This window comes from Gopherus evgoodei, chromosome 1 (genome assembly GCF_007399415.2).
Source record: "Gopherus evgoodei ecotype Sinaloan lineage chromosome 1, rGopEvg1_v1.p, whole genome shotgun sequence".
Classification (NCBI taxonomy): Eukaryota; Metazoa; Chordata; order Testudines; family Testudinidae; genus Gopherus; species Gopherus evgoodei.
Window position 1 is genome coordinate 229,880,053 of NC_044322.1, and position 26,911 is coordinate 229,906,963.

The 26,911-nt window shown below is 43.3% G+C and overlaps 1 protein-coding gene across 3 annotated transcripts in view; it reads right to left on the bottom strand.

Annotated features, from left to right (window-relative positions):
• VWF (von Willebrand factor) overlaps positions 1-26,911 on the bottom strand; it is a 252,449-nt gene that overhangs the window by 126,238 nt on the left and 99,300 nt on the right. For all 3 annotated transcript variants that reach the window (XM_030538805.1, XM_030538814.1, XM_030538797.1), the window contains exons 20-24: positions 14,744-14,882; positions 13,136-13,270; positions 6,943-7,089; positions 6,079-6,219; positions 2,107-2,226 (exon numbers count right to left, since the gene is read on the bottom strand). In XM_030538805.1, coding sequence (XP_030394665.1) covers positions 2,107-2,226; positions 6,079-6,219; positions 6,943-7,089; positions 13,136-13,270; positions 14,744-14,882 — 682 coding nt within the window. The remainder of the gene's footprint in view (positions 1-2,106; positions 2,227-6,078; positions 6,220-6,942; positions 7,090-13,135; positions 13,271-14,743; positions 14,883-26,911) is intronic.

Genomic DNA, 26,911 nt, shown 5'->3' on the forward strand with positions numbered 1-26,911 from the left:
AACTCCACAGCGGCAAGAGGAGTGGCAGTGGTCGACTCACCGCTGTCCTCACAGCCAGCTAAATCGACCTAAGAGTCACATAGCTGAAGTTGAGCATCTTAGGTCAATTCCCCTCCTAGTGTAGACTTAGCCTAGCAGTGTAACAAGGCCTTAAAGTAGGTGTGAATTACAGTCACGCTGTCACAGAAGTGTAAAAGGCCCTAAGTGTAAATGAGAGCCAGGTCCTTTAGTGAAAAATAAAAGTTCTCATTTCTAAAATAGGAGCAATAGAGTTTAAAGCCAGAAAGGATCACCAAATCATCCAGTCTGACCTGTGGTATATCACAGGCCACCAGCACTACCCAGCACCTGCATGCTAAACCAAACAACCTAAAAGAGACCAAAGTATTACAGCTCTCAGGAGACTAAACTCATATATGCTTCAGGCACAGAATAGGAAGGGACTAAGTTGCACCAATATTAGGGTTATCATATGTCACGTTTTTGCAGGGAAAAGTCCTTTTTTTAAGCTGTGTCCCGGCCCTCCTGACTTTTTTTGGCAAAAGTGGGCATTTGTCCCGTTTGCTTTTGCCAACTGATCATCAGTTGGCAAGAGCAAACGGGATAAATGCCCACTTTTGCCAAAAAAGTGAGGTGTGAACCCTTAGCGGGGTACAGAGGAACATGGGGGGGGAACAACATGTCGGAGGCAGGCAGGTTTCAGGTGAGCGGCGATACCACTCCGCATGCGGGGGTGCTGGGAGCCAGCAGGGCTCGGGCCAGGGTCTCAGGTTAGCCCCATGCATGGGGAATAGTGGGGTTGGGCATGGGTGCGTGGCCTGGCCCAGCTCCATGTGGTGTCCCGCTTTCCCTTTGGGAAATATGGCCACCCTAACCAGTGCCCAAGGTCTCTGCAATGGCAGGGAAATAATTAAATGAGATATACCCAGACAAGTCTGGCAAGTGACTCATACTTGCATGCATGAGGACTCTTCATTCTCAATCTACAAAGTTTAGCCATTCCTATTGTTTATCAGATTAAATACCAAAATAATGAAAGTGACAGAAAATATTTGATTCCTTGATCTCCTTTTTTTTCATCCTTCTAGTTATTACATTGAACAGAGAAGACAAAAGGGGGCTGATTCAAAGTTGATTTCAATGGGCTTTTAGATCAGGCCCAAGGGATTTAGCCATTCATGATATTAAAAAGGATATTGTGGAGGCAAGTTTGAATGTAGCTTCCAATAAATATATTGTATTAACTTGATAATCAGTATGCTAGTGAAAATATGATCAAGCCATGGAATACTGCCGTGGAATACTGGGTGCAGTTTTCATCACTCTACCTCAAAAAGGATTTAATAGAAACAGACAGCATTCAGAGACTGACAAAATAAATGATAAGATGCAGGAAAGCCTTCTGTATAAGGAGAGATTGAAATTGATTGGAACTGTTTAATTTAGAGAGGAACTAAATAAAAGGAGACTACCTTATAAGAATATAATGAATGGTAGAGATAGTAAATGGAGTGGTCATATTTATTCTTTCACACAATATAAGAATGAGAAGATATTCAGTGAAACAAAGGCAATAGATATATAACTGATAAAAGGAAGCCTTTTTTGCATAGTGCACAATTAACACATTGCCACAATATATCAATAGGCCAGAGAGCTCAGTAGGTTTCAAGAAAAAATAAACATTTATATGGTAACGAGAACATCCACTGTTTAATTAAATCAATTTTTTGTTTGTGGGTGGGGACAGGGATTGTTTGTTTTAAGGCATAAATCCACATACTAAAAACAACAGATGCCAACCACTGTCTGAGGGTGAAGATGAAATTTCCTTCGTGGGCGTTATTTAATAACTGTCCACCAGAGGTGTGCCTTGCACCTTCCCATGAAACAACTAGTACTGGCTACTCTCAGCAAGGGGATACTAGTAGAGGCAAATGATCTCAGCCAGTTCCTCTGTGAAATCACTGCAAGCATCACCTTTCTCATGGTAGCATCTGGGATGCTCTCTCAAGCAGTGGCAGATTAACAGGTCGCACAGGTGTAAGCATCTCAGGACAGCCCACGTAGAAATGGAGGACATGGAGGGAATGACAAAAGACTTACCAGTTTTTTGCATTCTTTGAAGAGCTCACTGATCAATATGCTACATGAAGTTTCCACCATCATTTGCTTCATTAAGTTGCCATTGCATAATGAAGTAGTCATAGTCTGTCCCTGAGGAACCTTAATGTTATAGGAGACAAGCAAGACTGTCATGTTAGCCCTGACCCTAGAACATCAGTATTTTCTCTTAATCATGTATATATGGCCAGCTCTTAACACTAGATGTTTTTCACAACAAACTATTTGCTTATTGGATAAAGCTTTAACCTGCCACACTAAAGGGAAATATTATGGCAATGGCAGAGTATAGACTAGACTAGATCACCTCATAGGTAGAGCTAGATGAAAATTGTCAGTGACAAATGCAGATTTGGCAACACCAAAATATTTTGCAAGTCCATGTCGGTTTCCCCAAATAGTTCACTTTAAAAAAAAAAATCCAACAAGATCTAACCATTCCATTCTGTCATTTCTAAATTAAATGGTTTTGGTTTTTCAGGTTGAAACAAACTTGTTTTGAAATTTCCTTCTATTTTATATTTTTTTAATGCAAAACCAAAAATTATGCAAAATCTACACAATATGTTTTCTTCAAACCATTTTTTTAAACTTTTCAATGCACTGAAAAATATTGAAAAATTTAATTGTGGGGGTCTATCCAAAATGATTTTTCCTCATGATTTTTTGGAACTGTCAGCAAAATCACAAAATCGGTTATTCAAACAACTCTGCTACTGAGTTTTCTCTGTCTCTACCCCTTATGGCTTTTAAACTGTAGTTTAAGCTTCAGAAATCAGTTTGGTGACCTTAGTTCAACCTGGAGCAAATAGCCACATTGCAAAACGGCTAGATGTAGCTTTTCAGTAAGCCTGACAGCTGACATCACTTAATGGGGGCTTTCACTGGAATTGGTACATCTCCCTTCAGCAGAAACACAGAACATCACTGTGACTGGAGAGAGTGCAACATTCCCCAACCGAACCCCAAGCTCAGCATGGCAAAAGGAAAGCACGCGGTCTGCAAAATATTTGTTGCGGAGATATTTTGCAGAGTACATGCTGGATTCTCTCACTTACTAGGCTGGAACAGTGAATGGCTGGCCAGTCTCAGCACAGCTGGCAAGAAAATTTCTCTTGCTCCCTCCCCAGAAAAAGATATTCAGCACTGAGGAGAACATGGTGCTAGATCATGCCTATGCCCAGCCACTATTAGCAGTCAAATGCAGTCTTCCCATTTGAGTGTACCAATAAGGGAATTAATTCAGTTTCTTCTCACTTCTTTATTCTTTCTTGTAGCTAAGTGTCTCTGCTCGAGGCTGTGAGTCAAGCTGCTGCCTACCAGTACCAACACCTGTTTACGCTGCCTGCCACGTTCTGTTTTTCACTAAGGAGACTGGCATGAGCCCCTCATTTCCAGAGGGTAGAGTGCAGCACACCCATGCTACTAACACTACGAGAGAGTCTTCCCATTCTGCATGCCTGAGTCATGTGTTAATGCTGCTGCTGCTCCTCTGAACTGTAGCCATCGGAGCTGATGTGGCAATGTGATTGCCTCTCAGTGTGACCTGATACTATTCGACCGAATGCCTGCTGCTGTTTCTGTGCCGGCTGCCTCTGCACTCTATTCTATATTCTAACTGCCATCACCCATATCGTAACCTTGCTGCTGCCACCCTGGGGCCTCCCCACCACTGGGATACTTGGGGTTCCAGAGCACAACAGAAGCCACTAGCACTGCAGGGGGGAAGAGACACAATGTGAGATCCCTGACTGGCCCATGAGGGGAAGGAGTAAGGAAAAAGGAAGACAAGGGGCAGAGCTACAGAGGATGTCTCCACTGCAGTCATCGGGTGTGATGGCACCTTGCATAGATACACCTGAGCTAGTTTTAATCTAGCTAACTCGGGCACCAGTAGCAGCAAAGTCACACCAGCGTGGGCTTCAGCCTGGGCTAGTCACCTGAGTAATTAATTACCCAGAGTTCCAGGCAGGCTTATACAGCTGAAGCCTGAGCTGCCAAGTGCCTGATACCTCCAGCTAGCCTGGAAGGGAAAGGAGGGGCATGGGGCATGGGGCAGGGACTTTGTCTCAGAAAGAAGTGCTCCTACTTTGAAGCCAGGGAGCAGACAGTGGTACCAGCCACAGGCAGGAGGGGAGGGATAGCTCAGTGGTTTGAGCACTGGCCTGTTAAACCCAGGGTTGTGAGTTCAATCTTTGAGGGGGCCACTTAGGGATCTGGGGCAAAAATCAGTACTTGGTCCTGCTAGTGAAGGCAAGGGGCTGGACTCAATGACCTTTTGAGGTCCCTTCCAGTTTTAATAGATAGGCATATCTCCATTATAAAAAAAAGCCAACTACAGATGTGCACTGAGACACCCATGGTGGGAGCAGGGCCAGCACTACCATTTAGGCAGCCTAGGCAATTGCCTAAGGTGCCAGAATAATTGGTGAGTGCCGTTTTGCCAGAGGGGGGGCGGCAGGCAGCTCCGGTGGAGCTGCTGCAGTGGTGCCTGCGGAGGGTCCGGTGCTCCGTGGCTCCGGTGGAGCTGCCGCAGTCGTGCCTGCGGACGGTTGGCTGCTCGCGCGGCTCCGGTGGACCACCCGCAGGCATCACTGCAGCAGCTCCACCAGAGCCGCGGGACCAGCGTGCGGGGTGACAAAATTGCCGTCCGCCTAGGGCGCTCAAACCCCTAGCGCCAGTCCTGAGTGGGAGGGTAAAAAGAAGGAAGAGAGGAGCCAGTAAGGCAGGACTGGATGGGGAAATTAGAGAAATGGTGAAGCTACCAATGGGCAAAGGGGATTGAGAAGAATCACATCCTCTAGGGAATGATGGTAGGATGGGTTGGGGAGCCATTTTGTGAGAATAAGGAGGAGAGGGGTAGAATCTGGGAAATGGGTGACTTTGAAGTTGGCAGACTTTAAAGGGGGCCTCCTTTTAGTGTGCTTGGAAGACCATTCACATATTATGATGGTGCCCCTGCTCTTTCTATGGTGTCACACATGCTGCTTGCCTTATCTAGGTGCTTTATTTAGTGATACATACAAATGGGATAGCTTTCCTAGGGAGACTGAGAGAAGCAAAGCAAAGAAATGCTTATTTTTAGCATAGACAACTATTACCTTAGGAAGCTGTTACCTTAGGAAGCTATTGTGAGTCCAATCCTGCTCCCATTTTAGACAATGTTGAAACTTCCATTGACTTAGATGGGAGCAAGAGTAGGTCCGTGACTTACAAAGAATCTGCAAATTGCAGCCACGACCAATTCTGGGCCCATGACTCTGCCTTCTCTCCCTTTTCTATCATAGTTCTCATTTTACCATGATCCTTCAGTTGTTATGTTTTCCTGATTCCAACCCCTAGTGTTATAGCTCTGTTTCTGAACCTCATGCTCCCATGCACTTCATTTACTAGGAATCTTCTTAACTTGTGGTATCCTAGTAAACCTTGCACTTTACATCCCTGCTCATCTTACAAAAAATACTCTGCAATGATCATAGGAATCTAGAGGCGAACATGCAGTTCAGAAAAGGTGAGAAAAATACAGAAAAACTCAGAGGGCCAGCAAATGCTCATAATGGACAGCCTGTAAAAGTTAGGATGATGGGAAATTGGATGTTTATCTGAACTTCTCCTTTCTGGAAATGTAGCTAGAAATTCTGTGAGATCAGGCTCTCAAATGTGATTTCCAGTTATAGCTGGATCTCCTGCATCTGGGTTGGCATGCTGTGAGAACAGCCTCTATCACATGATTTGGCGGTTTAAATATTTGTCCAAACCCAAGCAGCACAGAGGTCTCGGAAAACTTAAAGACGTTAACTGAACATTTATCAGATCTCAGAAAAGATTCCAGTTTGGTGTGAATTCTGGGAGAGGGGTTAGTTTATTTCTTTGGTTTCCTCCACAACCATTCACCAACCCCTAACTGAGGTAGTAACCATTAGTAAACAGTTTTCACAGTTCATTCACAGTCACCTTTCTGACATCAGCGCAACCTGGACTGACTTTCCAGGAATTCCCAAAGTCAATTGGATCCACTTCAAGATTATTATTCCTGCTGGTCAAATCATTGTTTTGGATTCCATCAAAATTCCCACATAGACCACACACTTGATCCTTGCAGGGGGGAAAATAAAACAGAAATACATCAATCCTCCACCTTTAGACTGACATGGAGTTTTGTTAATGAACCTTTTTATTCTCATGCTCTATAGATGTAAGACTACATAATGCCTGCCCCTGGCAGGTGCAAGGGCCTTCAGCCTCCATTCCCACCATACTGACACAGAGAGGAGCAGGAGTAATCTGTCTCCCACCACTCCAGGGATCAAGAAAGGGACATTGGCTACCACTGCCTGTTCTGACTGACTCTACTGGGAGTGTGTCTGGATGAGTCATGGATTTAGTGATGGGCCCACTTCTCCTGCTGCCCTTGAAAGTCACTGTGCTATGGGGAGCACTAGCAAAGCCTGCTCAGAAATGCCTTCCCTCCAGCTCCCAGAGGAAACTGTCCCTTTCATTTGCCCTCATTGAGGGCATGATGCTTAAGGGCTTTTCCTCCCTCTTCATTCCTAGCATGATTCAACCTACCAAGAACCATAACTGAACTCTTAGTGTTGAACCACTACAGAAAAATATTAGTCCATAGTGTATTAGTAGAAAGGCCTTTTGTCTTTTTGAGAGAGGGCCTGATGTTTCACATGAATCTATTAACATGTCTACATACGGAATACTGAATTCCTCCCTTGCTCCCCCAGAAGGATCTGTCCAGATGTATTCATTAGGGACTATTAGGAGCACCTTCCTACTGAGAATGAGAAGTAAATCAAAGGTACTTACTCTGAAATGTCCTTTCAAAATAACTGAGACACCCATGGCCAGATCCCAGGTTACAGAGATTCCTTTGCCCAGTAAGAGAATGTAATAGCGCCCGGACTTCAGGACTTCAAAATTGGTTTCATCTCTAAGAGGCTGCTTGATATTCACCTAAATATGAAAAACATAGTGTGCTAGCAAGAGAAGCTCTGAGACCACATATTAAACAGGTCATTGTAACTTCCCTCCGTGCTCCATGTACTTGCTGACAAAGGGCACTTTTGAGAAGTGCCACAGTGCGGTTAGTTGACTGTTCAGTGAAATCCTATTGCTGCTGCTGCAGATCACTGTACTGCAACATATACATCAATAGCACACAGTGTTGAGCACAGGCTCAGATGTCTCACACAGAAACCTTCCTGTGGATGAATTACTCCTTTAACAAAATAACTTTGAATGGCACAGGGAATTGGGATGGAAACCCATTGGTTACAAGTTCTCAGTGTTCTGAGTGAAGCAGTGCCCCCTGAGCCCTCACTACGCCACTGGTTACTGGGATAGATACACAAAGGAATCACTTTTAATTGGAAATAGCATCGGGGATGGATTTGCTAAGAAAAGGATGACTAGGTAAGTTCAGCTAAGTCAATTAGTGCCCAATTAACAAGTAAAGGATAGACATCAGCATCAGTTTCCTTTTTTTAGAAACCATGACAATCATCAAATTCATGACACCTGCAACAGCTGTAACAAAAATAAATGTGGCCTATTTATCACAAAGTGCACGGAACTCCTTCCATATTAAACATTGGAATCAAGGGGCAGGTTCTGACTCAGAGCTGTGGAAGATTTGCTTCCACTACACTGGCACTTTACAGCGCTGCAACTTTCGCGCTCAGGGGTGTGAAAAAAACACCCCCCTGAGCGCTGCAAGATACAGCGCTGTAAAGCCTCAGTGTAATCAGTGCCACAGCGCTGGCAGCATGGCTCCCAGCGCTGCAAGCTACACCCATAAGAGTTCTCTCCCAGCGCTGGTTCTCCGACTACATTCACACTTCGAAAGCGCTACCGTGGCAGCGCTCCCGCAGCGCTACCGCGGCAGCGCTTTGAAATTTCAAGTGTAGCCATACCCTCATGTAAAAGGACTGCCCCACCACCAGCAGGTCTCTGGATTCTTTTTTTTATCAATTAACTTTTCCATCACTAACACTTCCCCTTGCCCTCTCTTGCCAGTTTTCTATGCTTGGGACCTCTTTCTGGCTGCATTTGGTTACAATGTCACAGCCTCCAGCTGCTAATGAGGTGAGAGATTAATTTAAAATGTTTCCTTTCATACTATATTTCCTTTTTAGTGGCAACCTTAACAGGATTATTAGCCACATGTCGTGAGGAAGGTCTGGAATGGCTGTTTATCTAAATAGTGCTAGGGTGTTAATTCAAAATGTTGAAGTAGGGGAGAGGGCGTGAGTCCTTCAAAAGGGTACAAACAGGACTCGGTGCAGAGATCGGCAACCTTTGGCATGCAGCCTGCCAGGGTAAGCCCCAGGGTGGACCTGGCCAGTTTGTTTACCTGCCGCATCCGCAGGTTCGGCCGACCATGGCTCCCACTGGCCACGATTCATCGCTCCAGGCCAATGGGGGATGCAGGAAGCGGTACAGGCCGAGGGATGTGCATGGCTTTCCACAACCCCCATTGGCCTGGATCGGAGAACCGCGGCCAGTGAGAGCTGCAATCAGCTGAACCTGCAGACGCGGCAGGTAAACAAACTGGCCCAGCCCGCCAGGGTGCTTACCCTGGTGGGCCGCATGCCAAACGTTGCTGATCCCCATCTTAGTGTTAGAGAGGAGAAGGAGTACAGCAACCCTAAGAGCAAAGGGTGAGCTCCCCATCCTCTCACCAGCTTGGGTAAGCACTGCTTCCCCACGGCTCCAATTCCTTGGCTGGTGCAGTGAGAGGTCCCCATTCTGTTTCAATCTACTTCAACCACGAGCTATAAGAAAGGAGCACTCATCCTCAGACCAACCCTGCAACCATTACGGATCTCCTGAGCAGGGCCTTCAACATCCTCCAGGGAGGCATCATATAAAACAAACTAGTTCAGTCACACTCAACTTTAAAATAGGGGGTTAGAAGAAGAAATTAAAAAGGGGGAGGGGAGAGAAAGAGGAAGCTAGTCACGAAGACCCTAAAGCTGAAAGCAAGGACACTGAAATCCTTAAAGTCAGCAAGGAGGCCACTTAGGCATCCCATAAAACAGTCTCACAAGGTCCTAAGCAAAATAGAAAACAAGAAGACAAGAAAAATGAATAAATATGGTTAAATGGCAAGATGCAAGGATCCCTTCAAAGACAGAAATCCAGCCCAGCTGAAGCCAATTAAAAGAATGCTGCACCAAGATCAAAGTGAAAAGGTCATGGACAAAGTTTCTCAGTGCCAGAGGCCATTTGAGGAGGTGGCTACCATACCTCAAATTCTTATGCATTTGATGTTGGTAATTTCTTTTCCTATTGACATTTCCCATGCTCTTCTGCACGCTTCTCCTTGAGTTAGATTTTTATTCACTCAGATGACCCTTTCTGGATTGCTTTTCCCAGTCTTTTTTCTGCTTTCTCAAACATGTAAGCTCATGAAGATGGAGTTGCACAGTGTTTTTCTTTGTAAACACTGGAAATTTGAGATGGTTTGAGTTTTAAATCCTCTCTATATTGTTGCTTTGTTTAGAGACCCTCTTCCAAAGTGGCTGAGCCGATACAGCTAATCCTGCGGGTGCAAGGGGCCCCAGCCACAGAGTCCCTACACCAGGGATGAGTTGAAATACTCATGCAATGTTAGATGGTTCTGCACAAGCACTGCAGAGTTTTGCTGCTTGGTGCTCACCAAGAGCTCTGTGGTAGTGTTACCATGAAACCTTTGAGTAACTGGGATTTCTCCCTTTCTACTGCTGTCCTTGATAGATTCCTACTCACGCAGTTTAACAGGAATCCTCCATCTATTATTCCCCTTGCATTCCCACACACCTTTTTGGATACATAACTTCTTGCCCACATCCTACAGGTCCAAACCTCCCAGCTGCTGCGGCATAGAAATGTGAGGCAGTTAGGAGTTAAGAGTAGAATAATATTACACATTGAATCTGGAGCCTTGAATACAGTCTAATGGCTTCACAGAGCACCTCAGATTGCTGGAACTGGCTCTCTTTTAAAAGAGGACTGGCCAATTGGTGTTATTCCATTCAAATCCCTGACTAAAAATTACTTAGCAGTATTGCCTGAGGAAAAATACAGAGTCCATTTTACTGGGGTGGAGTGGACTCGGCATGTAGGGAATTGAAAGGAACTCACTACCGACCCAGTATGCTGAGAACCTCCTGAAAGGTCTCGAGTACCTGCAGTTCTCATTGACTTCACAATGAGTCGAGAGCTTTCACCACTACCTCACAGGGGGCACTCATTATTAAGAGCTCAAGGTAATGGGCTACACAACAAAAGCCATTTGCAAAGCAACACTACCTATATTGACCTTACAGACATATTAATACCATCCCCTACTTATACACAAATAGATAGCACTCTGCAGAGATTAGATATCTACATATATACAGATGCTACTACTTTTATTATATAGAATTCTCATAACAAACATTGTGTAATATTGGCCCTATCCCAGCTCTCTGAGGTTTAATGCAATATTTATATGGATGCATAGCTAGAAGGGTCAATCCATTTGTGGAGTACAAGGAGGACAGAATTTTCCCGAAAGGAATCCTTTCATTCAAAATCTGCCTAGTGTTTGTTCTACTTCTGTTTTCTCTTTGCCAGCCCACTACAATTTAGACCTGGCTCAGGCAATCTTCCTCCTGCTCCTCGTTTAAGGAAATGGAGATTCCCCATCTCCTTTACTGCTCTACACATTGTTTTTTTCTGCTCACATTTGGGTATTTTCTCTTCTAAATAATCACAAAATCAGTCTGTGTTTGTATTTCAAAATTTACACAAGGACCAGAACTGGTCAAAATAGAATTGGAATGTTAACCTCAGTCACAGATTTATTATGTTGATGGAGGCTCCTTGCCCAAACCATGAAGTAGTAAACTTCTGACCCTGAGAAGTGGCAGATATTAATTGTTTCAGAAGAGGAATATAAATGACCTCATGCAGCATTTTAACACCTCCTGGGATAGTCACACCCAGGTACCTTGCATAGTTCATGGACCACTTCAGACTAGAAGCTGCCTTCAAAATAACATCTTCAAACATTTGATGCAGCATGGAAACATTTTGGCATTTGCTAAATACAAACTTTCAGTTTTCTATTTCTTTTAAATTGAAGCTAATAATTATATATATTTATATTATTATATAACAATGTTGAGAACCCCAACATTCAGTTTGGGTCAATTGAAATGTTTCATTTTGATTTTGACAATTTATATATATAAATTGTCAAAATCAAAATGAAACATTTCAATTGACCCAAACTGAATTTTGGGGTTCTCAACATTGTGATTTTAATTTTAATTTTTAATTTCCAGATTCATGACAGGAAAATGTTTTGATATCTACAAATTTTCATGAGACAGGAAAAAAACATTTCTTGCCCAGCTGAGACTGAAAGCTTAGTCAGTGTGGTGTGGGTAATCTGCAATGCAGATGAAATACTTATGGGGGCAGATTTTCAAAAGAATGGAGAACCTTCTCTTTGCTCACACAAGTTGCTGCTGGATGCTTAGCTCTTTTGAAAAATCTAGCCATGTATTTAGGTGCCTAAATGGAAGGTAAGCTTTTTAAAAAAAAATCTGGTGCTGATTGTCATTACTCAGCCCTCTTGCAAATTTTGGCCCACGTGGCTGACCCTATGCCAAAAACAGCTTGTTACTTGTGCACACCCAAGGGAGGTTTCCTTTAGTCGCAATAAGAAACTGGACTGCTTTGGGAGCTGAAATGTCCAGTGTACAATCGCCCCAAGCAATCCTTGTGTCTGAGTGGACCATACACAGATGTGATCAAGAAAGGTTATGGGTTGTGTACTCAGTGCTTTGATGTAAGCCACTCCCAATAACCTGGAACATAAAAGTTTGCAGGTTTAAACCAGGTGAAAAGCTGGTTCAATTTTGTGCGTTAAACCCAAAACAAGACAAATTTTGTGTAGTTTCTCTCTGAACATTTTTACAAAGATCTACTCCAGATTCCAGGACAAAGTACAGAACTTCAGAAGTTTGGGTAATTGTAACTCTATAACTCACTGGAGATCTATAATGTATGAACACAGAGACATTCCTAGCTGTTACAACGCCCAAGGCAAATAGCTGAAACCTGCCCTCTGGAAAGGTTATATCCTGTCATGGAGTGGGGTGGAAGGTGGGAACGGTTCCTGGTCATTTTTTGACAGTGTGTAGGGAAGGGGGAGGAAGAGGAATCCAGTCATCTGGATTTTCCATCTGACATTTTTTTAGGATGGGGAAGGAAGCTGACATTTGCATCAGCTCCTGCAACATGCCTGGTCCTTCAAATGACTAAATTAAACCACAGTTTTACTAGGTAAGGGACAGACATTTCTTGCAATAGCTATGCTTGAAATAGATTTATACCTTAAAGTATATAGAAAGACAAGGGAGCTACAGTCTGGTACTGCCCGACTCAAAAAAAAAGAGAAAGCAAACAAAGTAAAATGAAGTGATTTCCCTGCCATTTCTCTGTGCCATTCACAGCTTTCTGTTTAATGGAATGTAGCTCCTCCAAATGAAGATTCCATGAGGAGGGTCCAGGCTGCATAGAGCATTTTCCAATAAGACACTCAAAAGAAGCAACAGCAGCAGCACTCCATTTAACAGATCTGGCAAAGGACTGAAGGGAAACAGCAAAATACCTTTAATTAGATGGCCCATGATGGCTAGTTACAGAACTCCATCTAAAATTTGCTTTATAGCTGCTACCTCCTGCAAGGCAGGACTTGCAGAGATTCATTACAGCAAAGCAAAGAAACACAATTAGCCCCACAAGTGGAATTGTATCATATACTCCCAAACAATTCATCACAATTATCTGATGTAGGATTTACATTCCCCACACGCTGTGTCACTGGCATATTCATCTTATTACACGACTCTTCAAATATCAAAGCACAGTAGAAGGTTAATCCCCCCATGTTACAACCCATCCTAAAATACTGGCAGATCCTTTGCAGAGGAAGAGGGAAGAGAAGCAGAGGAGTACATACATTTCCATTGAACAGCTCTATCTCCCCATTGTCAAACAAAATGGTAAGCCTTTTAGTGCACTTCTCTCCAGTTAATCCACAACCGTCATTTGAAATGAGAACCCGAAAGGTTCCAGACTCATCTTCACAATAATCCTATTAAAGGGAAACAAATGCAACAGGTCATTAACAATAGGGATATTTTAAACATACCGAAAAAACACTTGGGGAAAATGCAAGTCTGAAAAGCTGAACTCTTACAGGCACTGTGGGGCTGCTCAGACATTTGTCAGCATGCTAGTTTGTCCACTACTCATACATTTTGTCCTGACCATATGGGGAGACAAAGACACACTTGGCCAGCATGCAACGTTTGTACAGATACTTTGTAAAGACCCTTTAACTATAAGGGTTTCTGCAGCAATGTAAACTGTGCTACCTCAGGGATATACAAGGATGCAGTGTTTATCAGTTTTATGTACACAAATGAGGGCAAGATTTCACAATTCATATAATGAAATAAAATGAAGCCACATCTGGGTTATGAAGTGGCTTTTTATTTCTGTAAATACAAGAAACATGATGTAGTGTTTCAAACATAATGCTTGGACACTGATGATTGGGGTTCTAATTTTTATGTCTGCCACAGGCTTGCTTTGTAGTCTCAGACAAGATATTTCTTTTCTTCATTTCTCCATCTGTACAATCTGTAAAAACACCAACCTACTTCACATGGAGGTGCATGGTTTAATTCAGTAATATTTGTAAACACTGAGATTCATGGAGGGATGGTACTATGGAAATGCAAAGTATTGTTATCTTTTAAGAATGGATCTATTCAATATTTGGCCAGATTTTCATACAATGCCCTCTGCTTTTGCAGTCACATATTTACACCCACAGTTATTTGCATGTGTGGCTGCAATCTTCAGCCCACTTAGATATCTACCCACTTCGTCACTCACGAAAGCTCATGCTCCAGTACGTTTGTTAATCTATAAGGTGCGACAGAACTCTTTGCCACTTTTACAGATCCAGACTAACATGGCTACCCCTCTGATTCTTAAGAGATATCTAAGTCACTGATTTGTGGGAGCAATGAGAGATTTAGACGTGTGTGTTTACACACACACACACACACACACACACACACACACACACACACACACACAACCCCCAGAAAATAAGTTGTTTCAGATCAGCTTGACACAAGCTGGTGAATTGAAAGTGTGAATGAATTAAGTTTAAATTCTAGAGGCATTGAGATTGAGCGCAGTTAATTGAGAGAATGCCAGTCTTGTAGAGACCCTGCAATTCACTTTGTGGGATATCAGCAATGGGGGGTGGGGTATCAGAGAAGGGGCTTTCGGAGAAAGAAGCCTCCCAGAAACAGATAGTGGGTATACACTAGTAGGTATGAAGTTGTCAGTGCTCCTATTTTTTCCAAGCCATCTCACCACTGCTGAGTCCTGTGCACCTCTGTTATATATCCAGCCTAGCAAAGAAGGATGTTTTACAGTAACTCATTTAAAATGTTGGATTTTTTTCTTTGTTTATGGCTTACAAACTTAAAGTATTTTTTTAACCTGACATGTCATTCTAACAATGAACAATAGCCTTAATTCTTACCTGCACCAACACATATTGACAGTCACCTGGAAACATATATTTCAGTCCATCAAATGTCAAGTAATGGGCTTTACCAATAACTGAGCAGGTGGCATCACATACATTATCTGTGCAGTCCCACTTTCGACCACGACACACACTGCAAGAGAGAAAACAGAAGACCGACAGCTCTTACTGTTTATTATTTATACAGTGCCAAATGCGTGCCAGATACTATTTGCAAAGATGAGTCTCTTGCCTTAAAGATCATAAAACCCAAAGAAACAATACACTGAGACAAAGAAAACTGGAAGAGAAGTAGCAGAAAGCAGAGTGACAGAGCATTCATTGTGATTTATATACTTATTAGCGCACAGTATCTCTTATTCATAGCTGGCATATATTGGCCAGAATTTTCACAAGTCACCAGTGATTTTGAATGCTCAACTTGAGGAACCTTAAAGGGGCTGATTTTTCAGAGTGGGATGTTCAGCAATTTCTGAACATCAGAACCCTTTGAGGTGCTTCAGGTTGGGAATCAAAAAGCATTAACCACTTGTGAAAATTTTGGCCAGCAAGACTTCACAAATTCATTGATTTTAAGACCCAAAGGGACCATTACTTCATCTAATCTGACCTCCAGTATATCACAGGCCATGGAATTTCACCTTGTTACCCCCTCTACTAAGTCTAATAACTTTTGTTTGGCTAAAGCATATCTTCCAGAAAAGCATTCACCATTCTGACTCCTCTGCTCAACTTCACTTTTATACTAATTCTGGTCATTTTCTGAACAGTGAATGACAATGAATTATATGGTAATTTAGGGACATGGGCAGATTTCTGTAGGCAAACTGATGGATAGTGGGGGGGGGGAAGATTAGCTTTAGTTTTAAATGGGGAAGGATGATACTGTACTTCAGTTTCATTTTCTTTATTATTACCCCTCTTTAGGGCTAGTATAAAGCAAGGGCTCTAAGACCTGTGCACATAGATGCTGACTCCGTGGGTGCTCTGGGGCTGGAGCACCCACAGGGAAAAGTTAATGGATGCTCTGCACCCACTGGCAGCCAAGCTTCCCTCACCCCCCACCCCACCTCCTCCTTCTCCCCTGAGCACGCCGCATCCCCATTCCTCCACCTACCTCTCAGCGCTTCCTGGCCACCCGCCGCCAAACAGCTGTTTGACAGCATTAGCACATTACAGGAGGGAGGGGGAGGAGCTGGAATGTGGTGCACTCAGGGGAAGAGGTGGGGCTGGGGATTTGAGAAAGGAGTTGGGATATTGGCTGGGAGAGGACAGAATTGGGGCAGGGACTTTGGGGAAGGGGTTGGAATGGGGGTGAGGAAGGGGTGGGAAGAGGTGGGGCCTCATTTAAGAGGTGGAGTGGTGGTGGTGCTTGGGGAAGAGAGGGGATTGAGCACCCATGGGAAAGAGGGGAAGTTGGCTCCTATGCCTGTGCACCACAAAAGGCTAATGCCCTGGTCATCTACGAATAGGACTTACCTTCTGCACTCATCTGAGTTTGAACCAGAGCAAGGAATCAAAAACTAAGGCTCCTGCAGAACTTTAATATCCTCAGCAAAGAAAGTTGATTTTAGGTATGTAGTACAAAAACCACAGAAAGATGTAATTTCAATAAATTTAAGGCAGACCTCTCCCCCATACCCAAAACTGATATCAAGAGATCAGATCGATCATATATATAAACCACTATGGCAGGGATCACCAGGTGGTCTTTCTTTCAAATTATTTTTCTTAGTGTTCAAGCAAGTGTTCAGTCTTGGGTAGACATGCTGTGGTGATGATGCTAGTTTTTGGGCTACACAAGGCTCTGTGTAAAGGCAGTAGCCTTTAGGAAGGAAGCTGTACTAGCAACAGAAGAGTTTGCTCTTTGCTTTGGTCCCTGATTAGTCAATTCTTGAGGCAGAGTTGCTTTCTGGGACCTGGACAGTAATGCCAGGTTAGGATTCCCTGCATACTGCTTGATCATCTCTGTCCCAGGACTGGTATAAATGTGTAAAAACAACAAGTTACACTTACAATATAATCATTAGGCAACACGATCTCTCGTGTGCAACAAGCCCAATGGAGGAGTATTCTGAACCAGAGCAATAAAGAGAAGCACAGGTAATCTAGAGCCCAGATCATGTTTTATCTCAACAAGTTGGGGTAAAGTAGAAATTAGTTAAGTGGGGAATAATCACAAGTAAATCAGAAATAGCTGTTTCAGCAGGAACTACTATCTAGGCGTACACCATAAACTACTGTAAACTATTACTGTTCTCTACTATTATCTCAATTAAACTCACTTTATAGGTAACAATTTATATTATGAACTAACAGAGTTTGGTATTAGAAAATACAATGCACTAGAACATAAAACCCACTGTTATATGTTCCCTTTTCAGTTTCTCAGTTTTCAGCCCCTATAAGACCAAAGTTTGGAGGAAAAGTTGTTAGGATCTTTAATTACATCTTGAGCAATCCTCTTGTGCAGTCTTTGTTGACTATTTTAAGTCCCAGCTCAGATAAAGACATGTATTCCTTAATTTGATGTGTCAGCTCCTTGATTGAACAATTTTCACCTGTTCCTTTCTGGCTTCCAGTCCCTTGCTCTCTGACAATTTCTCTATTCCTGTCACTTCACACCTTATATACTTTAAAATGATGTCTGAATATTTTATTTTACATTCCTTGCCATTTTCTTACTTTCACTACTGCTCACTCTCTTTATTTCTTAAGTCTATTTCTCTTTAATTACAGTTTATCTTTTATTACAGCTTATTTCCTTCTCATTTCATTCTTGCTTTACTTTTCTCAGTTTTCTAACAATGTTTTTTTCTAATAATTCCTTAGATTTCTTCAGAGACGCGTTAGTTATTTTTCCTCTTGTTTAACTGTTCTGTCTTTAACTTTTCCTCTCATATCACAGCCGCAGGTTTGTAATTGCAGTGTAGCCCTGCCCTCTCTCCCGCAATGCTGGGCTCCCTCTAGGCTCCATCAGCCACTTCAACCTTGCCTGTTTGGGCTGCTTGCAGCAGTTCTCCCATGGAGAAGCTGCTGCCTGCTTCCCCTCACTTTCCCCACCTCACAAAAAACTGTCCCCAGTGTAATAGAATGCTAAATTGTATTATATGCTCAGCCACTAGGTGGTGCTGTGTATAAAATATCTTATTTAAACCAACCTCAGCCATACCTGGCAAAGCATTAAAGGCTCTTAGGATGCCCACATTTGGTGTGCATAGGCAATCTCTGTGACCAGTCCATAGCAGGTATAGAAGTACATTATACCAGGCTCAAGCTCACCCTGCTTCAACTGCCCAGGAAACTTTGGAGATCTCCAGGCTGCCCCTGCCCCAAGAGCAGCTATTTTGGGCTCCCCTTGTTTCCAATCAAAACGAACAAACCAACCTACCTTCTAAACACCATGAGGCTGCTTCTGAGCAGCCAACTTGCACTGCTCCCTTGCTTTTTTGACCCAACAGACGCCAATACAGGTTGAGCACACAATAATTTTGTATGAGTCTGCTGACAGAAAATTAAATTTAAACACTTCACCCAGCCAATAAATCTTACAGTAGCCAAATTTACCTAGGAATGACGACTTGGCTAAGGCTTGCATAGCCAAGTGGGGGGAAAGTTTTACATTTTCTCAAAGTCTATAATGCTATTATTTGCTCCCTTCCTATGGTCCCAATCCAGAGCCCACTGAAGTTAATGAGACTTTCCATCGACTTCAGTGGGCTTTGGAGCAGGCCCTAAATTACTGCCATTCTCTGAGATAGTCAAAGCACCAGTGGGTTCCTCAGGGCCTCTCCCTGTCCTGAAGAGTTACAATCTTCCAGTCAGTGAATGAAAACAATACCTTTCAACTTATGTGACTGATCTCAATCAGCCGACAATTTAGGTTTCAAATACTGTATATCGAATATTCTCATTGACCTGTTTGAGATCAATCCAGAGTTCAAAAATCAAAACAAAACACTTTGGAAAATCATTTGTCTAGTAAATTCTAACAGATACATTTGCAAAAATTATCATCTGCTCCTGGACAGTCTGAGAGCAAGAAAACAAATTGGAATGTTTCAAGTAAATTAATTTGCTGCAGATTACTTGCCCAAATCTAGTGATATCCAGCAAAGTGAAAAGAAGGTGGTGTTATTCCTCCAGGCATAAATTTACATGTGATTTACTCAGGATCAGACTCCTGGCCTACCAATTGACTCATCTAGCTCTCTGTGAGCTATGTTTGACCTTTGTTCTCATTGTGTCTGAACTCCACAATGAGAGGAAACCTACGAGGGGTTGAGAGTAGGTCTTACTCCCCTGCATGGCTGTTTTAGACCCAGACACAGTGCAACCTGATTAAATTACTGCATAATTCTAACAATGCCATACTGGAAAGAGCAACTGAGCAAATAGAAAGTCTATTACTATGTGCCCCCTATGCAGCGTTCCCCAAACTGTGGTAGGTGTACCCCAGTGGCACATGAGCTTGATGATCCATCAGACCGCTTCACAACAAATTTTTTAAGGAGGTGGTACATAAACCAATTAATTTTGGGATCCACTACAGGATCCTTTATGAAAATAAATAGATATGGGGAAAAATCCTGTGCTGCACCTCCTATGTTTTGCACCTTTCCAATCCCAAACTTGCAAGGGCTGGACAGGGCCCCCAGTGTAACTGAGATACCCCTGGAGACCTATCTAAGTTACAACAGCCTCCCAAGGCTGCCCTGTAGGCCATAGTACTGCCTGGAATCACTGCAGCCCTACTGCAGGCATGGCCCCTATATCGTGGTTTACAAGTGAATCCTCTGAAGAACAGCCTGTAGCCATCTGCCTCCATACCCATCCTTGGGGAGTCCTCCCGCAGGTGGATATGGGACTTTTAGTGCCACTTTACACCACTCAGGCCCTTTTACCTGTCGTAAATAGGCCAGAGTGAGAGTAAAAATCTCACTCATTACCTTTAAAACAATGCATCAGTATGGATAGATTATCCCTTCAGTTACAGACTGCATGTAGAAATATGTGCTCTCCTGAACTTCCTTATTACAAGAAGAGGGCTGGGCAGAGTGTGCTGGAATATTTCATAATGCTGTTAGTGTCTGATTGTGGATATCCTGTTCTGCTCAGCATATCCTTTTACAAAAACACTTTTATTATCCTCCCAAGACCATTATATGTTAAATATGAAGCATAATGTGACTGGCCCTTCTTTCATTTGTGATAGTGTCCCTTTTTCCTCATAGGAAGCCAAAATAGTAGTAGATTTAATATCCAACTGATGCCAGAGGACATGTGTTTACTCTGTTTACTCTAGTGACCAAGTTTGCGGACCAAGAAACCAGGCCTGTAATTCAGTCTGCCAACGGTTTCTGTTCAGATTGTATTACTTAAGTATAATACCATCCCTATCCAAAGAAGTCTCCCTGTTCTTAACTGCATTTCATTCTTAATGGTATTTTATCTGACCCAGTAATTTGGGACATTACCTCATAGTCTGGCAGAACAATACCCTGAGGGATACCATTGGCAAGACAGCCACTGGTCAATTCTAATGAGGCAGTCAAACCAAACTAGGAGATAGATGGGCTTCAGACTATCTGGCCTACCACAGGCCGCAATAGTAAGAGGACAGCCAACCTCTTTCATGCCGCAGAGTAGGAGCAGAACCACCTTTTCACTGTGCACTGAGAGTAGCTGATCAGAAAAAGGAGAAATCTAGTCAAGTTAGTGGTTTGGGATTATCATGCCTCACTGCTACTGTAATAATTGAACAGCACTGCTAATCTCATATAAAAACTCAGACGTTAGAAAAAAGGAGGCAGGAAATATTCTTTTTTTACTTTTCTCCTTCTTTCTCATTCCTTCTCTATCTTTTCTCCTTATTGCCAGCTGTACACAGCCCTGGAGTCTGCTCCTGTGCATCTATAATGCAGAAGTACCTAATTCTCTTAGCTCACCAGTTTTACACAGGTGTAACTTCACTGATTTCAGTGGAGCTACACCTGTGTATGTGAGAGGAGAATAAAACATGTAGGGTTATTTGCGGAGGAGGGATGGTGGTGTGTATGTTTTTAGCAATCAGTCATGCCACCATGCTAGTTATGTTTATCGTTATGAGATTATTAAGGGTTTCTAGATAATGCTTAAACCCTTTTGTTGTACTGACTACAGTAATAATACTTAGTGCTTATATAGCACTGATCAGTAGATCTCAAAACACTTTATAAAGGAGATCAGTATTGTTATCCTCATTTTATGTGGGGAAACTGAAGCAGAGACTGGGAATGTGACTTGCCCAAGGTCACCCAGCAGGCCATTGCAAATTCACATTGGTAATTAGGAGACCCAGAGGTCCTGATCCAAAGTCCCTGGAGGTCATTTGGAGTCTTTCCACTGTCATCAAAGGACTGTGGATCAGGGCCACAGTGAGTTACTGAATGTTGCTAATTAACAAGAGAGGGAATATAGAACATGAAAAAGCAAGGATAATGCATCACAGCCTTTTTTCATTTATTTCATCAATTATTATGATTATTTATTTGTGTCAGAACAGTGCCTAGAGACCTTGCTTGAGATTAGGGCCCAATTGTGATAAGCACTCTACATATTTTAAGAACCACTCTCTGCCTCATAGAATCTCCATAGCCATGACAGATAAAGATAGGGTACAGGGAATTTTATTCCTACTTTATAGCTGGGAAAAGTGAAGCACAAAGAGATTGAATCATTTGCCCAAGATCATATGGTAAATCTGTGGCAGAGCTGGGAACTGACCCAAGATCCTTCCCTTCCCAGCGTAGTGCCTTAACATGAGACTATTTGTCGTTTAATTTGAATAACACTTCATAGTACAGTAAATATTCCACAGTACATTTGGTGAAAACAATGAAGTCTCAGTAATATGAAACCTCAATAGAATATCTGCTATTAAATGTTTGGTTAGCGGTCGAGCAAGACCAACAATTTTTGTACAGATTAAGAAGTGTGTGACTTAGCAAGACTCAGATAAGCAAGGTTCTACTGTCTCATGCTTCATAAAGACGACTCCAAATTTTGCACCAAGCTCAAGCACAGTACTGAATTCCCAGCACATAGCATTACAAACTGTCTGCCAGTGGCTTAGGGTTAGAGCCATTCTGTTGCTCATGAACTAGGGTTTCCCACTTGTCAGGATGAATGTAAATGCCAAACCTGACACGTCTAACTCATATATGGTGTTTGCAGGTATCCACATCTGGCTAAGAACAACTGAGAATGAGAACTCCTCCAACAGCAGAATAAAAAGTGAAAACAAAAGAGAGGAAGATTTGACTTCCAAAATGCAGACTATCTATTCTTGGATTTTCTCAGAGTGACAGTAATTTCTCACATTGATTCCTAAATGATGCTCAGCTTGATGTCTGCTGAGAGCTAGCATGCAACTTTACAAGCCCAGTATATTGTTCAAACTATACTTTTCATAAAATTGGACCTTGCTTCCAATTTTAGCTTAAAAATAATTCTTGAAATGAGATGCAAACATGAAAAGTAGGAAAACTGGCTATTTTATGCATTTCCCACCTTCCTCCATTTTAGAAGAAAAGCATGTGTGTGTTTGGGCGTGCATTTGAGGACCATTTTTATCACTACAATTTTGCAAATACCACATCAGAAGCAAAAAGAAAAATGGCAAGAATGGAGTAATGCGGCATCTTGTAAAAATGATTGCAAAATTCAAAAATGACTGAAAATAAGTGAAATGACTAAGGAAATCACCATGCACTGGGAATTTTGCTGATAGATTTTCAAAAGAATAAAAAATGCACAATACTGTCCTCATGCATAGTGATATTATTGCCTCAATAAAGTTGTCAGTGTAGCTGACCTCTTAAATCATCTCATATTACTAAGAACAGAAGCATGAAAGCAGGTTGTACTCTTTAAAGAAAATCAAAATCTTCTCTTTCCCTCTATTCTCAAGCATAACATTCCAGATCTACAGTGTAGGAACCAGCTCCCTAGGAATCACTATGGAAAAGTTAGTATTTCCATATAAATAACACACAAAAAAGACTACTGGAGACTAGGTTCAAATCCAACTTGTATCCGTTACGAATGTAAAACCATGTCCCAATTATAGAAACAACAGAGTTTAATCACTGTTGTTTAAGGGCCCCTACAAGAAAAATCTTTGTTGGAGAGCTGATGTACTCTCATGTAGTTGAGAATGAACCATGAAAGCTGCTACAGAATTGGGCCATAAAAGGTCTTGGCTAAAATTTACAAAAGAGACTATATGACTTAGGAGCCTAAGTCGTGTTTTGAAAAGTGACTTGGGCACTTAAAAGTCAAGTCTCATTGAAAGTAAATGGGACACTTAGGCTCCTTGGTCGCTTAGTTGCCTTTGAAAGTGTAACACCTTAGTCTTCTTTGGTCTTGTTTTCACTGTAATATGAAACTGTTTATTAATTGGGTCAGAGAACACCACATCTGGCTCCCCCAACCTTGTAGGAATTACAATGTAGAGGGGCCTGTAGGCTAAACCACAGCTTTTTAGCTTTATTATCCTAGAAAGCTGTTCACCATGGAAAAACATATAATTTGTGTTATTACAGAGAATCTTTAGTTTTTTACATTTTATAAAAAAATAAAAACATGTATTAACTATTAACTTAATTTTACTCAAAGTACCAGTGTCACTTATTCAATGCATACAACTTCCCCCTCTTCTGGTTGATTTTTGAATGCATTTTAAATTTACATTGCTAAACATACTCCACTAAACTGCTTCCAGCATACAGAGGTTACTCAACAGCATATAGGGGTTCGTGTTTTAATGCATCTTGAATTTTACTTCAGCCTCCAGCCGCGAGTAATTAAAGTTATGAAAACATGCCAAAAACTTTAAAAATCACCCCTAAAAACCATGTCACTGAGTTTAGCAAGGACAAATTTCATGTTGATGGTAATATGCTATTCTGTATGCAGCAAAGCTTTATATTACGTTCGATGGCAGACAACTGTAGAACACATGGAAAGCACTCAACATAAACTGAATGAAAAGAAATGAAAACAAGGCTAAAACAGCAGGACCATCGAAAAGAGTAAAGAAACAATGTACTGTGACTGGATTATTCAATTAACTTTATTTTATTGTAATGATTAATGGCACTGCTAGGCTTCAAACTTGCATAAAAATTGTAAATATATCAATAAAACTTTGTGTTCAACTGATACTTATACATATTGTGGCATGGGAAACTGAAGTTCAGCATTTCATTTTAATCATGGAAAAATGCAGATTTTTATGTTATTTTATCATAAAATTTTGTTGTTGATTTTTTTTAATCACAGAAAAGTAGGATCCCTGATTATTATAAAGTAGCAGCTACTTATTAAATAGAGGCCCAGAACAGGAAAAGGAAATGATACTGTAGGTGAGTTAGCATTAAAAAGCACTGAGAGATCGGTGACAATTCTACTGGAAGTCTACACATAAGTTTGATGCAAAATAACTACATTGACTTTTAAGCCACACTGTTTGTTATTCTGTTGTGAGTCAGTATGTGAACACAATTATTTTGGAATTAAAATGTCCTTTTTCAATTCAGCTTTTATCCATTCAAAATTAAAATAATACCTTTGTGTTTCAAAATTAGCATGTGTGAATTAAATCTGATGTAGTTTTTTTGATGCACGTTTGAGTGCAGACAAGACCTACCACTAAGAGCAGAGGATGCAGTAGGTCAAGGTTCTGTGGGCTGAATGAAAAGTGCTACAGATGAAAAGTGCTACATAAGAGTTAGGAAATGTTGCTATTATTACTGCCTTGGCATAGCAGTATCTGGAAGCCCTCAGGATTGCAATAGCAAGGGGATGCGGTAGGTCCGAATGTAAGCAAGTCAGCTGATCTGGTGGGGGCGGCTGCGTGTAGGTGTAGCAAGGCTGGAACAAGCAATGCTCTGGGTGAGGAGTGAAATGCACTGGTAGAGCTGCAAGGGAACATGCATATCCAGTATAAGTCTACATCCAGCTTGCCTAAATGGCAGACCACAGGCAAAGACTAGAGCCTTGACACCACTGATCATGCTACTGATACCATCTAAGCAGGCTAGCAGTAGTTGCAGCTCTCATTGTACTGTTAGACAGTACTGGGTTACCATGGTGCGAGGCCGAGTCCGAAGGGGCCCCGGCTAACTGGATCCCCTGGCTGGCTGAGCTGACTAGGAAAGCTGCCCCCACTTCTGCTCCATCCTTGCCCCACCTCTTCCAACCCCTGCTCCGCCCCAGCCCCGTTCCCACTCCACCCCTTCCCCTGAGTTACTTCCCAGGGGACTGCAGCAGGGGTCGGGCGCACCCTGCACTCACTGGGCGGCAGGAAGTGGAGCAACCCAGCCCCAGCCTGCTGTGCTCCACCAGCTCCGAGCGGCGCTGCCGGTGAGTGCTGGGGTGCGGTTCCCCTCTGCCCCTCAAGTCCCAAGGCTGGGAGCCAGAGGAACAGAGCAGAGCAGGCTGGGACCAGGTCACTCCACTTCCTGCTGCCCCATGAGTGCAGGGTTGGATCCGCCGTGCAATCATACGGCAGCAGAAAGTGGAGTGACCTGGCCTCAACCCACTCTGCTCCACCTCTCATGCTGGGGGGCAGTTTCTCTCTGCCCCCGAAGCCTGGGGAGGAGATGGAATGTTGGGGAAGGGGCAAGGGATGGGGAAGAGAAGGGGGTTGGGGGGGGAAGCAGAGGCGGAGGGAAAGAACAGGGTGGGATGGGGAGGAGATGGGGCAGTAGGGAAGGGGCATGGAATGAGGAAAGTGGGGGCAAGGGGGAAGCTGGAGCCCAGCATGTAGCATCCCCTTGGCAGCAGCTGGGGCTCCCCTGTTAAGAAGGCCCATCGAACCCTCACCCTGACAAGCCCCCTCCCCTGAATCTGTACCACCTCAATAAGCCCCCCCCAGACACACTCCTCTAACCACCTGGACCCCCCCAAAATGAACCTCACTCCCCTCCACCTAGACTCCAAAGACCTTCACCTGGATCCCCTGCAGAGTCCCATTGCCCCTGCACCTGGAACCCCCGCCCCCAATGAGCTTCTGTGCATCCAGATCTCTCACTGAGCCACCTGCACCCAGACTGTCCCACAGAGAACTCTCTTACCCCCACCTGGATCCCCCCACACTAAGTCCCTCTGCACTTGGATCCTGCTACTGGGCTGATCCTGCTCACCCACACCTGGTGCACCTGGCGCAGAGGGGCAGGGCCCCAGTGTGTTTCTGGGGCAGGTCTGGCCCTTGCACTGTGTCAGGGTCAGGTGAAGCCTCTCTGCCAAGTCCCTGTCCCAGGATGAGATGGAGAGAGGCTGCAGAGTATTCTCCCACCTCCCTTCAACCAGTGGCCTGTGCTCCCAACTGCCATGTTGGAGCCTCCACATTTATTTATTGACAAATAAAATTTGAAGAATTTTAAAATATTGTGTGCAGAATTTTTAATTTTTTTGGTGCAGAATCCCCTCAGGAATATGGGGTCTTGCGCAGCTGTCATGGGGGGACTGTGAGGAAGGTGGTGGGTAGTGGGGAGGTCTAGGGGTGGGAGTTGATGGATGAGCGGTGTGGTGTGCAGGATGCTTTGCAGTTGTGATGGGAGGCCAGCGGGGGAGGCTAGGAGGGGTAGGGGCTGGGCATAGAGATCTGTGGTGGAGGTCTGTGCGAGGGAGCTGGGCATAAGGGTGGAACACTGGCAGGGGAACAGTGTGGTATGGATCTGCCCTCAAGGGGAAGAGATATGCTGGCAGCACAGGGCTGGGCAGGCCAATGTGCGTCTGGCAGCTGCAGGTTTGTAAATAGTGCCCTCCTGCTGGGCTGCACAGAGCGGGGCTGCTTCTGCTACGCTATGCCTCATTGCCCCGAGCTCCTTCACTCTGGAGACTGATCATCCCGCCCCCTGCACCTTGCCCCATGGGGGCCCACAAATATGTTTGGTGCCGGGCCCACAAAAAGTGCAGTTAAAGCTAAGGCACACCAGGCCAGGGATTCTCAGTAGCCGCACATTGATACAAACTGCACCCAGCCTATTTCTGCTACAGCAGCAGGTGTGCACTGCTCACTCAGGGCCAGGATTCTTAACATTAGGAGCCTAAAATGAGGCTCCTAAATCCATAATAAATCACCTAAGTAAGCAGCCTGATTTTCAAAAGTGCTAA